The sequence below is a fragment of the Centropristis striata genome, chromosome 6 (genome assembly GCF_030273125.1).
Source record: "Centropristis striata isolate RG_2023a ecotype Rhode Island chromosome 6, C.striata_1.0, whole genome shotgun sequence".
Lineage (NCBI taxonomy): Eukaryota > Metazoa > Chordata > Actinopteri > Perciformes > Serranidae > Centropristis > Centropristis striata.
In genome coordinates, this window is record NC_081522.1 from 18,488,879 (window position 1) to 18,503,400 (window position 14,522).

The 14,522-nt window shown below is 40.1% G+C and overlaps 1 protein-coding gene across 1 annotated transcript in view; it reads left to right on the forward strand.

Annotated features, from left to right (window-relative positions):
• The first annotated feature begins 5,555 nt into the window (after positions 1–5,555).
• The window catches only part of ldlrad3 (low density lipoprotein receptor class A domain containing 3), an 87,420-nt gene continuing 78,453 nt past the window's right edge, over positions 5,556–14,522 (forward strand). Inside the window, exon 1 of the mRNA XM_059335513.1 lies at positions 5,556–5,821. Within this exon, the coding sequence (XP_059191496.1) occupies positions 5,767–5,821 (55 nt within the window). The 5' untranslated portion in view covers positions 5,556–5,766. The remainder of the gene's footprint in view (positions 5,822–14,522) is intronic.

Below are 14,522 nucleotides of genomic sequence, written 5' to 3' on the forward strand. Positions count from 1 at the left end.
TGACAATAATTTCATCATTTAGAGTGACATCTAAGATTGTATAAGCAACAGTTACGTTTATATTTTGCCTAAAGAGAAGGACACAAACCGAGGAATGAAACCTTGATGAGTGCTCACAGTTAACCAAAGTCTACTAATTATGTATAAGTGAGAGAAAATTGCCCATTGCTCAGCTGGACTTGACCTTGTTTGAGGCTGTTATTTAGAAATGCCACTGCCTGTTGTTTGGGGACCAGATGTGATAATGGGCTAGGGCTGCCTTGAGAGCTGGTTCAGCACAGAGAATAAATCTAGCCAACTTTAAGTTTGAGCTCTTTTTGATCCTTATCCATTAGAAACAACTGCCAGCTTGTGTCCGGTTAAGTGACTGCATAGTGATGTTTCATGTGCATGTTTTACTGTTAAATGTAAATCAATGCATTTAACTGATAAATTATCATTCCTCTCATCGTGGTATAATGAGAATCCATTATTACCTTTAAGGGATGGGCTTTAATGAATTTTCCATTAACATACACCACATTTACTCAAATAGCCCAGGGATTGATCTTGTTTTTTGATAGTCAAATGCCTGTACTTTTCCAATAATGTGATGCTAATGCTATATTTATCATACTAATTATCACCCTTGTGTTTTGCAATTTGCTGTGTAACCCATTCCAATCTGTACATCATTGTCTTGCTTAATTAAGAAAGTAATTGTTGATGCTTCAGGCGTTTCTCACTCAAATTGTTATTGGCCCTTGCCTCTGAAATCCCAAATCAATATCTGTTCCTCATTTGAGTCTCAGCCTGGGCCTTATAGATTGACAGTCTCTCTCTCTCTCTCTCGAACACACACACACACACACACACACACACACACACATCAACTACCCTTTCTATCTCCTTCTGATTCAATTGTTGATGCCTATCTGATGTCCCTGCAGCGCCACCAGGCCAGACATCAGTTTGCGAACCAATATCATTTAAAAAAGTCATTGGTCACGTAATTGAATGATTAATCAATTAATGCATTTGGAGGATCCTGGAGGACACAGGATCCAGGAGGGGTGAATATGGGCAACATTCTGCAAGTATGCAAGAAATGCATAACTATGTGTGTCCGTGCATGTGTTTTCAAATGATTGCTCACATAACCCTGCATGTGTGTGTGAGTTTTGTGCTGAATATTTGCCACTAAAGTCAACTTCTAAATTGACGCGCAGAAACATTTGCTGAAATCATTAGCACATTGTCCCTTGATGTGTCTTCCCTCCTCTCTTTCCTCTATCTATCGCTTTCTGACTCACACACTCACTCACAAACAGAGATGTCCTTCACATCAGGGCGCTGGTTATTAAATGTAAAATGAATGTCAAGAGACTCACACCAGCGAGTGAGCCAGTCCTTTAGGGGCCTTGGCATTTTGCAGCTACCTCGATGGCAGTCTGACATGACAAGGACATGTCGTCCTGAAGCTTTCATGAGTTGTACTATTGCTCTCTCACCCTCATTTCACACTCTGGTTAGATACATAGTGATGTATCAGCAAAGCTCTCGCTGACGGTGAACTCAGCTGCTCTCGTTGGTAATGTTACAGTATATTTACAATCAGTAACACCTTACGGCTTGCATGTTATCCTCTGTAACATAAGATTGTATTCAAATGTATTTCTTCCCACATTTTCTATCTCTTTCTATTACAGTATCTCCCCTATTTTTTCTCTCTCTCGTCTTTATTCTCACACCTTCTTCATCTCTCGCTTCCCTCATCCACCTCCTGATACTTTTTGTTGCCGCCGGCTTCCTTACTCATTCTCCTTCCCTACTGCTCTGTAAGTGTTGTTTTCTCTCCACACACCCACACATCCACACACTCACACAGACTCCCTTTGTGTTGCTTCTGTTACACATTCCCTTACCTCTCGCTACATCTCCGGCTGAATCTCTCTCTTTCTCTCAATGCCACCACTCACCCACAGGCAAAGTCATCCCAGGTTGCTACGTCTCTCCCCCCACCCCCCATCTTCACCAATCAGATGGTCTCACTACCTCAGAGTCATTTTCCAAATTTGGCCACTAATTGGGTTTCTCCTGCGATTAAGTCAATAACAACCTTCATATTAGAGTTTAATGTCCCCTAATGAGTCCATTTGTTGGCCAGCGGCTAATTAGGTCTGAGCTGTTTATAGATAGCCTAAACTAATTGATGGGCATTACTGAAACACTGTGTGTCAATCAGTAATATAGTTGAGCCCATTTCTGCTTTTAGCTTGCAGCCCAGAGCCCCCCAAAAACAGATTATGCCGTTCTGGTTCATGGATCAGGCTGTATAATTTGTGAAACAGCTCGGCATTAACATTAATGATAACTCCAGGGGAGCAGAATGAAATCCATTTAACACTGACTGACAAATCGTCTTCCTCCTCAACAAGCATTTAGTTTTATTAGTGTTGATTGTATTCAAGATTTGTGTTGAGGAGACTTGTGTCTGCTTTTGTTGGCCCATTAAAATATTCATATCTGCCAACTGTAGATGCATCAAGAGTGGTTATGCGGCGCATATGCACAACCATTCAACATCAGGACTCATCATAACAGATTGAAATACACAAGGCCCTATAGGCAACAGTGTGGGGGATATGAGGACACCAGGAAGCTATCAAGCTGGAATCATTGACAAACTTTTAACAGATCCGACCGACATGCCAAGACCCTCCCCTGGAGTTTGAGTCTGCATGAGGCTCTGACTTGATAAGGCAGTGTGTGTATGAATATAAAGTGAGCTGGAAGTGTCTGATATTGGGACTCATCCCAATCAAATGCCTCCAGGTTAGCATGCTATCAAAAGAAAGGGTCTGTTTGAAGCAAGGTTGTCTGTCTGCACACAGCTGCAGCTCTATGATAAAGAGGAGAGAGGTTTGATAGGTGACGCGTCCTGTCCTTCTATCCCTCTCTCTGTCTCTCTCTAATTCAATTCAAATTGAATAAGCATTAAAATTCAAATATGAAGCATGACGATACTTTCTTCCTCCCGGTCTGCATTGTCACTGTCTATGTATACCGTCATTGTATCCAAGTGCCTGGACAGTGCTCTATCTGGGCTGTTAAATATTGACTTTTTAACTGTGTGGAAGTTACTAGAGCCGAGTTTGTATAGGAACAGAAGTACAATTGGAGAGAAGAAGTCTGTTTCTGTGTGTCTGTCTCTCACTTTCTGTGCCAATACCAGAAATTCTTTCATGCTTTGATTTACTACAAGTATTTGCCTCTTTTAACTTTCATCAAGGCAAACCATCTGTTAAAAGATTGCTCCAAATAGTTTTCCCCTGTGCCATCTGTTGCCTCCATATTTTTATTTTTTTTGACAGTTTCAAAATATTTTCATTCCTATTGAAAAAACCCCAATATCCTTGCTTATTTTGTTTGGGTGTGCCACACTCTGGTGTACTGTTAATATTTCTGTAATATGTGAATATTCCCCCGTACGAGCGATAAAGGAGGGGGAATTAATGGTGAAGGAGAAATTTAAAATTAAAATGACATTGCTGCTTTGCCCCATCCTGTTGTTGCTGAAATTGAATATAAGAAGTTATGAATAACCTCCAGTATATAAACAGAAACAGAGGGGTGGGGGCACTTTTAATCCTTCTTTCCTGGGTGTAAAGAAAATGGACTGGATGCAACCCAACCATGTTTATCATGGGGCCAAAAACAGCCAATGCCAATGTTTATTAGTTTTAACTTTTTGTGTTTTTCCAAAGGGTACTTTGTCTCTGTTCATCAAAAGGAGACTTTAAATCAAAAATGATCGTGAGCTGCTGCATTTAACCTTTCGTTATCATTAGATGGCATCGGTTTTTTTTTTAAAACATGACTGGTATGGCTGCACTAGAATAAACTTGATGTTAATAGATACAACTTGTGTCTAAGATGATTCATCTGATGACTGTAGTTAAAGCGTTTGCTATGTTTGTGCTGCTGCTAGATGGATGGAGTGAATGTTTATGACCAGAAGCTGTTTTTCAGAGATAAAGTGTGCTGGATTTGGAAGGCAGATGGCGTTCAAATGGTTGGAGCTGAAAAACACAGTAAGTACTCCTATGATGTAGACTAAAAACACAGAACATATTCCAATGACCAGGTTGGATAATAATAAAATTGCCTAGAAGAACCCCAAAAAAGAGGAAAACTCCACGTTGAAGGTGGAAACTTCCTGGGAGACTGAACTTAGAGCAACAAAGTCCAGGCAACTGGTTGTGATTTGTCCTTTGGACTCATATTGATTTATCGTTTAATGTCTGTTTCCTCACTTCTCTCTCACTGAACACCCCCATCTATGCTGGCTTCCGCCTCTGCTCTTGCAAGGTATGATGTTTTGTGTGCTTGATACACAAACTCATGATAGAATGAGACACATCACTCAACTACATGTAGCAACAAATGAGATACACTATGTGTAAAATGACCACATGTAGTGTCAAAATCACACAGGTTTCCATAATAATGCCATATTGTTTGTGATACACTCTGCAAATAACTTTAGTTACTCTCTGTAGGTATAATTAATATATAATAGGGCTATAAGAGCCATGGAGAAGTATGGTTTTTCATAATAAGCCATCCTCATAATGGGTTTTACAATTAATCTCAGACTATACATTATCGTAATGCTCTAATCTGTTGCCACGAAGGGGTTATCTATCACTTTTCCTATTAGAGTGTTTTAGTTTTGGGAACAATAATCCCACGCAGAGTATTATCAAGAGGTTCCATGAAAATGAGTTTGTAAATGTTCGTCACCCAGGCCTCCCTCATATCTTTCTCATATCAACCAAAACCATATCAGTAAGCTTTGGACCTCATTTTGTAACAGCTGAAAAAAATTGGAGTGACATTTACTTAAAAAAAGCTAGGAAAGTTTTTCCACATAGAAAGTGTTTGTAATCTTTACTCACGCTGTTTCTAACTAATATTTATTTAATAGAACCACTTTAAAAAAAAAAAAAAAATGAAAATACACAAGTAAATTGCAGATTCCCTGATGACCCTCAATTACATTTTACTTGGAAATATGAACTAATTAAGCCAGTGAACTGGTTTAGTGAATATTACTTGGTAGGAATGATTCAATTTACAGACAAAACTGAGGACACATAATAACAAACAATCACTAAGTAATGCACTACATGAAAAACTGCTATTTTAAAGTAAAAGCACTGAAATTGTGTTTCTTTGTAGAATTAATATAGATGATTGAAATAATAATTACAAGGCCAACTGTCCCCAATTCCATTTATTTTTGTGAGACCGTCTCTGCTGCTAACTTGTGTTACCGGAGTAACGGTGCAATAGAGCAACTCCTTGCTTTTCCAGTGGGGACCGTTAGCGGTCCCTAGCCCGCAGTTTGGGAACCGCTGTACCGGACTGGCCGACCTCTGCTCTCCGGCTCTCTGCCTCCGACTCCGCCTCTCTCAGCACCAACACACGAGCGACCGACTCACCAGCCTGCCTGCCGCCACCCCTTAGCCCCTTCCAGCTCCGGCTTGTATGCCTTCCCACTCCCCAAACCGGACTCCATACTTTTGTCCCAACGCGAACCCACCACTTTCACGGCAAATGTACTCATAGTTTTGCCGGAAGGAGAGAAAAAGGTCCAACTTGAAAAGTACAATAGGGATTAGTAGAGCTGTGTCGGATAAGTTTTTTTCTCCTTTGCCCCCAGTTTTCGGCCCCGCGGCGGGGCAGGACAGCAAGGGCAGGCCGGGGGGAAACGGAGACCGTATGATGTGGATCTGGTACCTTCTGCTTGGTTCGGGGTCAGGCTCAAGAACTGTTGGTAAGTTTTTTAAAGCACACGGAAACTAATGTTGTTGTCACGGCGCCGACACGCTTCAGTATACGGGTGGGTTAGGGGGAAGGGGGGGCAATGTAAAAACCTTTTGAAGTATTCGCTGTGGTATAGGCAACTGTTCGGATGTTAGCTTTTACTTCGACGAGCAGCCAATGCAGAAACTCATTGGAGCAACTTCTGTGAAAAGAACTTATCCGACTTTTCATTTCCATCGACTGAACGGGTTTTTTTTGTCTGGAAATTGGGAGTTGAAGCAGCCAGGGCAGCAGTTTGAGAGTTTGTCGTGCATGTCGAAATTGGTCCATGCCCCCTTCACTCCTGAGTGAGAATATTTTTGCTACAGACACCCTGCACGCCATATCCATCTACTGTATGTTTTACTGAGATGGGGTTATAGTCTCCTCCGGGTTAGGTTATGACCGAGAGGTTGTTGACAGGGCAGTGTTGACAAGTCAATCTGTTCTCCAGCCCCGCCATGGCAGCTGGGGCCCGGTGAAGGAGGACACTTGTGCAGAAGTTTACAACAGCCAGCTCTTAACCATGCAGCTGTACTGTAGTTGCGAGCTATTCCAATCAGTGACTTATCCTCTGGTTGTTAGCTACAGTGTGCTGAAAACTAACTGTCCATTTCAGTGATGGCCTGCAGTGATTATTGCAGTAATGAATGTGAAACACGTGTGTGATAATTAGTGATTCAGAGGTAAACAGCCTCAAAGTATGTGTGATCATGATAATAAGGGAAAAAAACTATTTGCATAAGTAATGGGGAAAAGGCATTTGTTTATCTTTTCCTCCTAAAATCTGCAGCTGCATATTGGAGGATATAAAAAAGGCTCAATGTGTGTGAACTCTGTTCTGCAAGTACCAATTTAACATTTATGCCTACTGTGCACATGAATGTACAGTAAGCCCCAGTGTACTGCATGCACTTGTTTATAAATGAGATGACATGCCTTTAAGCTAACATGTGCTAAGTACTTTTATTGTCTCTTATGTCACCTTTTATGGACTGCAATCAAATCATTTGCAGGTGACACTGTTGTCAACATGGTTTGAGCTATTGTCATATCTACATATTTAGTGCATCCTAATGAGCTAAACTGGTATTGTAGGTGCATTGAGTGGGCATAGCTATTAAAGCTCTAAGATGCTCCTGGTGCCACAGGTAATTCCTGGAACATTTGACATGTCACAGGAGGAAAGCATAGGTGTAAACGATAAAAATAATTATGTTTGAATTCCATTTAGCTGCTTTGGTCTCAGGGTCCTGATACAGTGCATGTTGGCTCACTGACACGGCTTCCCGGGACATTTGAATAAACAGGGCTGTTGTGATTATTATTAGTAACACCTGTGCTTTTCCTGCAATGCTAAGTCAATATGTTATGCTGTGCAAAAGAGCCTATTTCTACATTTTTTCGCCTTACAATATGACTTGAAAGGCATTTGCACTATGTGTAAACAAACACAAGACCCATTTGACACTTGTTATTGAACACAAGAAGTACAGCCCCTGTTAGTGTGTGTTTTCTTCTACATGGCAAGCATATGCATATGAATATGTTTTTGTCAATGTCAGTGCGAGTGAAGTGTAAATATCATTATATTAGGCATGGAACAGAGACTTAGAGTTGGCTGCCAAACCCCACCCTAGTCTGCTCTATTGGAGCAAAGGAGCTTATACGCATGATTGATGGCAGGAAATTTTCTCCTTGTAGTTTGTTTTCTTCAATATTTTTTATGTGTTGTCAGCAATGGATAAACAAATTGTGCTTCTGCCTTTTATTAGCTCATAGCCAGACCAGGATGACAATAATATCAGCTAGACACTAGTCTGTGTTTGTGTGTATCGATGTGTGTGTTGTATTGGTGCCCAGTCTAGTATAAAAGTTACAACAGAGCATAGCTATTACCAGACAGTTATCCTTTAACAGGACATTACTATTGGTTAATATTCTATCTTACATGAGCTAGTAATATTAGGTCTAAATTGGGTGGGCAATATTTTGCATTTGATTTGACATTTAGCCCAGACATTATAAAGGTTTCAAAATCTATTTGGGTCTTGGCTGGGCAATACCTCATTAAAATGATAATCACAATATTGACATTTAAAGATATGACAACTGAAAATTACTTAGGCCGAATTTCCCACCTATAACAAAGACTCTGCTAAAAATAATTACAGCAAATAAAATATGTATGAATGGAGTAGAATTTCCACGATAGGTATGCTTTGTGCACAGGATTCAGTGTTTTTTTTTTTCCAGGGTGCACTGAGGAATCTAAATAGTTTGTTTCCTGCATATAACTGCAGCTATGAATGCTGTAAATATGTCACAGGTATGTGAGAAGAATTCATTTCCTGTACACACTTCACCATGAAATATCTCAGTTTTTGAATGGTCAAGGAAATTCAAAAAGTCATGTGGAATCTATGAATCACAACACAGCAATAGTTTTGCATGCTGTGAACAAAAGACAGTCATACAAACACTCATCATCAGATTAATACATTTTTTAAATGCATTTCCAGCAAAGTGTCCAAAAGTTGCAGTCCACAGTTTGTACTATACAGTGGAATATAAAGTCCAGATCAGCCTTGCAGATCCACCAAATCAGATCTTTATAGACTTTGGATGTGATACTCAACAGGATGCATATATGTTGTTACTCCTTTTTTAACCTTATTTTCCTCTGTTTTTGTGTCTTTGTGACCAATCTTGCGAGAAGTGACTTGTTGCCGGAAGACAACAATGGAAACGGGAGTGAGAGTTGAAGAGAGGAGTCCAGAAGACTTTTATTGTGTTGGAGTACAGAAATCGTAGCTCAGTGTTACCTCAAAGACTTTCAATTCACAATAGTTCATGTTTTTGCATTTCTGAATCTCGCCAACAAAATGTCGAGTAACACTTGGCACAGCTTCCATCGACTACTTCTGCTGGATATGGACAGGCTGAAGTTTTGGCTACAAATGATCTTAACACTCCTGATACCTTTTTAACTGGAATGACTCCTGCCAGCAATGGAGGAGAAGACCAAATCAAATTTTCCAAAAGAAAATTCTGTTCCAACAGTGAATAGACCTGTTGCAGACAGAGCTGAGACTGGCTAATGTCACTCGCTTAAGTTACTGCATTGACTTTGCATCAGTACACAAAAGCATGTCAGGATAACGGCATCTTCTCCATCTTTCTGTAATGTTGTCGTACACAATAACCTTCAAAGCCTGTAGTGTCAAAACAAGCTTTTTGAGCAGATGTGACGTTACATTGATGCTGCACAATTGCCACTGCAGCTCAATTTGCAGCTGCCAGTTACAGCTCTACCACATAATAATGGAGCTATTTCAAAAAGTTTTTCCCGTAAGTCACGGAGACACAAAAACACAGCGAAATATGGTGAAGGTTGAGAAATACTGAAGTTCTTCTTTAATGAACCATACATTCTACAGGATCATGTATGAGCTGACCTCACTCAATTTTGAGGGCTAAAAATAATCTATTCTAAATTCGGGAAGTTTGCAACAAATCTTTGTTGCACAGCCTCAGAAAGTTCCTGATTTTTTCCATCTCTGCAAGTGTCGCTTAGAGTTTCACTTCTTTTTATATTGTGCTTTTGATCATTTCGTCATCTTAGTTTTTTCTTTTGGCTCAAAACAAAGGAAATATTCTCAAAACCTTTGATCCCATGGTAATAATGACATATCATATCTAGTAAAGACAATTATTCATGCTTCCTTTCAGAGGATGCTAACAGACTTGCGTTGCACTGGACTGGACTCCTGGCATTGCAGTCTTGCACTTGTCCTCAAAACTGCAAGAGATAAATCAGTGCTATAATGTAATATGACATTTAGCCACACGGCCCACTGACAATGGAATGTTGCAATGCAGTTACAAACAAGGAAAGTTTATGGTATTGTGATGTGCAGTCTGGAATTATATTTAAGCTGTTTAGCTGGTCTGCTAGGCTATGCACCACAGGGAATATTGATATAAATGAATTTAGGTACAACGTCGGAAAGATGAATTAGCTTTGCATCAGTTATTTCCCCCTACACCCGAGGATGATTATTGCTTGTTAAGGAACGGCATTGTGATATATTTGCAAACCTTATAAATGTTTGATTCCGTTGCTCTAACACACAGGGCTGCCTGGCTCCTTTAATGAAGAGGTCTTTCGTGATCTTCAAGTACTGTTTCGACAGATTTTTCAAACAATTTTTTAGATATGTATTTCAATTCCTTGCTTGCTGTTATCCCGCTGATACTAAACGGAAGTTCAAAATGCATGTTCTTGTCTGCCATTTGTGCAAATGAAGATGCCAGAGTCTGCAAAAGTTAAGTGGTTGAATTAGTTGCACCAATGAAATGCAGCAGTGCGATTCAAGTCGCGTTTAATCTTTAAAGGCACTTCTGCATTTGTATTAACATTCATCTTGAACAAGTAAGCTTGTCTGGCTTCTGTGAGGAATTTTGGAAGAAACCTTGATTCTTTACATGTATGCTCACCAAGCAGAACAGTTCAGGGGTAACTTCCCCTGCTCTCCCACCACATCTGTGCGGTAAAGAGCGAGACCATGCCGCGCACCCTCTCATGTCTTTTAAATGGCTCAGTTAGCCAACTGACATACTTAAGTATCTCCTCAATCAACATAACTGTGCGCTCCATTACCTGTTCTGTGTTACCAGGCCACACACACAGGTCCAGGTGGTCAGATATTTTCATTCATAACCAAAGGCGGGCTATTTGGGTCATTTCTCACACTGAACGGGGGAAACAAAATCACATTGTCTCCAGCTTATTATGCTTTGTATTGCTGGACCGTGGCTTCCCAGAGACAGGCCAGTTGGCCCAATAAACCTCTGTGTCCGTGCTTATCTTTGCGTGTCTTTGGAACAGAAAAGAGAGAAAGAGAAAGAGCTGTGCTTTTGCGCTGGCTGACATGGTTGATATGCTTCCAGGCACAGTCGCACAGAGAAGGCCAGGGATTAAGGAGGGCCAGTGTGGCTTTAGTTCCCATAGTTGTTAAACAAAGCCACATGACTGGAATCAAGTTTCAGACCTTGGTAACACTGCAGCGTTAACTACTGCAAGCACACATTGTATTGATTCTTTTTCATGATTTATCAGTCAAATATAACAACACATTATGTATGTTTCATGCCTTTGAACAGTAAAGCATTGTACTGCAGGATCTTTTACCCTGAGGTGTAAGTATGTGGTGTTCTTCTCTGTGTGGGATGCAGGTTCAGTGTCCATTCTCTCTCAGCATCTCTGATCTATAAGTCATGAAGCTAAATGTTTCATGACTCTTTGGGGTATTTGGATCGAAGGAGACAGGGAGAAACAGAGAGGAGTAAAATGTACTGGAAAAAGTTAGAAGACAGCTCATTACATATTGATTTTGCATTGATCTGAACTAATTTGCCATGCAGTGATGCACAAGCTTTGTTAATTCTCTGATGGTTGCATTATATTGATCCACTATGTCCTTGGATGCCAAGATCAAACATCATTCATGGAAGAATTTGCTTTTTTACTGAGGTTGTGTGAGGATAGTTGTTTTGAGAATACTTGCTGTTAGATTTTAGCACTTTATCCACTTACAAACCTACAGGCTGGTCTAATAAAAGTGACATTTCCTTACAACGAAACTGCATGGTCAATAACGTCAATTTTTGACTTAGCACAAATGTGTTTCCAATCACATGCTGCTTGGAGAGCAGGTTAAGGTGGATGGATGGGTGTTACGTCCACCAACTCTTAAATGGATAAAAGGAGGTAACATAAACCAGATGTAATGGATTTAACAGAGGTGTTTTTAGTAAGAAATAAAATAGCAGCAAGATGCATTTACAAACAAAGGACCCTTCAGGCTAAAGGTTTAACAAAATAAAATAACAAAAACCAGGGTCAGTTTAACTGTAGACAAATTCTCAATAGACCCCATGGAGATGCTACTTTCATGTTGGCCTACAAAATACATAAATTTTGTTTGCTCTCTATATTTAGGAGACAACGGCTACTATATAGCACTCTTGCTTTTCGCCAAATATAGTGTTTACTTTTATCCACTACATTGTACACTTTCTATAGATATTCCCAGCGGAGGTAACCATGAAGACAGTTTGTGCGAGACATTGATTTTAACTGTCTGCAGTGCCAGACCTAAAGGGTAACTTGAGATGTGCTGAGATGTTTGTTTTCAAGTGAAACCCAAGCAGAAAATGTTTTGGAGCATTTTTAAGATTGCTGCAGTCTCTCTCTCACTGTATTTTTTACTACACACACAGATGTGCAAAAACCCACATTGCACACATACTGTATGAGAAGCAGAGCGCCCGAGAGAGGACAAGAGATTTACAGAGCACTGTCAAGTTTTACAGTGGACTGTAAGGGAGGAAAATTGTAAACTCTCTTCAGTTTTACAGTAGAATATGGTTGAACCTGAAATAACCCTTTTTTTTAGATACCCCACCCACATCTCCTCTCTCCTTCACTGACATCCCATTGTTTTACAGTTTAGAATAATCAACACCCTGAACATGCCAAAATAGTGTAGCTGCAGCATCCAATTCATTGTCTCTTCTTTTAAAGCAGCAAACCACTTATGAGAAGCAGCCAAGAATGATCAGGCATTGTGGGAGGAAAGTTCATTTAAATGAACTGTGACTGAAAAATGAGCAATTGCAACGTGGTAACCAATCACATCTGACTTATTTTTGTGTATTTAATGTAAAAATCATCATTTTACTGTTGAAAAAAGATTTTTTCAGATGCAAGTTCTGCACTGATCTGTCAGTTGTGATAGTATAGTAACAATGGAAGCAAGTAGGGAAACGGCACCATTGATCTGCCCACAAGTGAAGGATTGTGAGATGTATTAGTGGACTGGCAGTCTGGCCATGTTCGGTTGGTTCTACTTGGTCCGGCAGAGGATGCTCTGCTACCAACATGCATATTCTATCACTGTGGACAGAAGCTTTTGTTCTCTGTGCACAGTTAAGCTTTTGGATAATATTCCTCCCATAAATCTCAATGCACTTTAAAACTTAATTGCTCATTATGCTATGTTGCATTTTATAGTTGGAGGAAACGTATGTAAGGTTGTTATGCAGGTCTTAGTGCAAGACTCTATAGACTGTAATCAGACAGCGGCGTGCTTGCTGATGGTGCTCGATGGATGTTAATTTGAAATCAAAGCAAAGTCTAGCAGAGTCGCAGATGTCAGCAGCATTTCTGTCATCAAGTTGAAGTTTTGAGCCTTTATAAATGTTTGACCTTGAAGTGATTGATATGTTGTGATATATTCAGTTGAAAAACGCAGACTGTGGAGGATCTAAACATTGTGTTGGGGGCACAGCTACAGAGTTATGGATTATTTTGTTTAGAGCTTACACAGCACATTTGCTCATTTTTATCCTGGACAGTCACCTTGGATTCCACACTTTTATCTTCATCCACGGTGCCCCCTCTGAGAGGAGTGACCCGCTCTATGTGTCCCCTGTGTTGCTTTGCCTGCTGTCAGACAGGGAGCGGACCCTGGCAGGCTGACAGCTGGCTCCCCTGCTGTCCCCAGTGATCAGCAGTCATTTGCTGTACTGTGTCTCACAGCCACCGTGGCAGCCAGTGTGGACACTGACAGGCTATTTTGGACTGAAATTCCAGCATCCCTCTGTCAAACCAAACAAACACTACCTTAAAGGTCAACAAAAACCCAGAGAGAGACGCGGATAACATTAGGGCCACTGAGCCTCTGTGTGTTTGTCGATCCAGGTGAAAATAGACGTGTTGTGAGTGTGTTTTTATGTTTGGGTCTTCTTATGACTTTGATTTGATTAGAGATACTGTGATGACTCTGGCCCTGAAAATTGATTCAATACTTTTTTATTCAACTCAACTCAGTCAGAAAACTCCTGACTGATGTAGAAAGATCTAGATTAACCCTCTGAGACCCGTTGGAGGGCCAGCAATCCCGGCCTACATTACTGTCTTTAAGAGGCTGTAGCTGGCTCAGTTTTAACACCACTGTGAAGATACTAGTATCATATGAAATAAAGCTGCCAATCTTATAATTTGAATTCTATCCTGGTATACATAGGGATGTTTCTAACGACTTATTTCCTTGACGCATTGGAATTTGATACTCAATCAGTCTAAAAATGAGAAAAACACTCAGCATATGCATTTTAATTAAATCATTTGATTGGTTTCGTTTTTTTGTATTACTATTTTCACCTATTTTAAAATCGGACTCTAATCTAAACAAATCTAGACTGAGACTCTTGCAAATTCAATGACCTCAATTTTATTAATACAATGATGTTAGTAGCCATTTCACTGTAGTAAGAGCAGTTTTTGAAACCTCAGTATATGTAAGTTTCTGGGTTAAAGGGAAACAAACTAGTTATTGAAGGATTTGTATAGTTTGGTGACTTTAAAATAGAGATGCTACAGAAAAACTCCCTAATATATTCTAAACGTTTACAGAACGCTCATGTGTACTTTTAGTGTGTTTATTTTCATTGCCGTCGAATGGTTTATCATCTGTGTAGGGAAATTGTGCATATCAGCTGCCAAATGCCTGCAGTGATGATTACTGAAGCTTGGTGTGGATCTACCTTTAGCCTCATGCATAATTGTTTCATAATTGTGATACAGCTCTGGCAGTCTCATCATT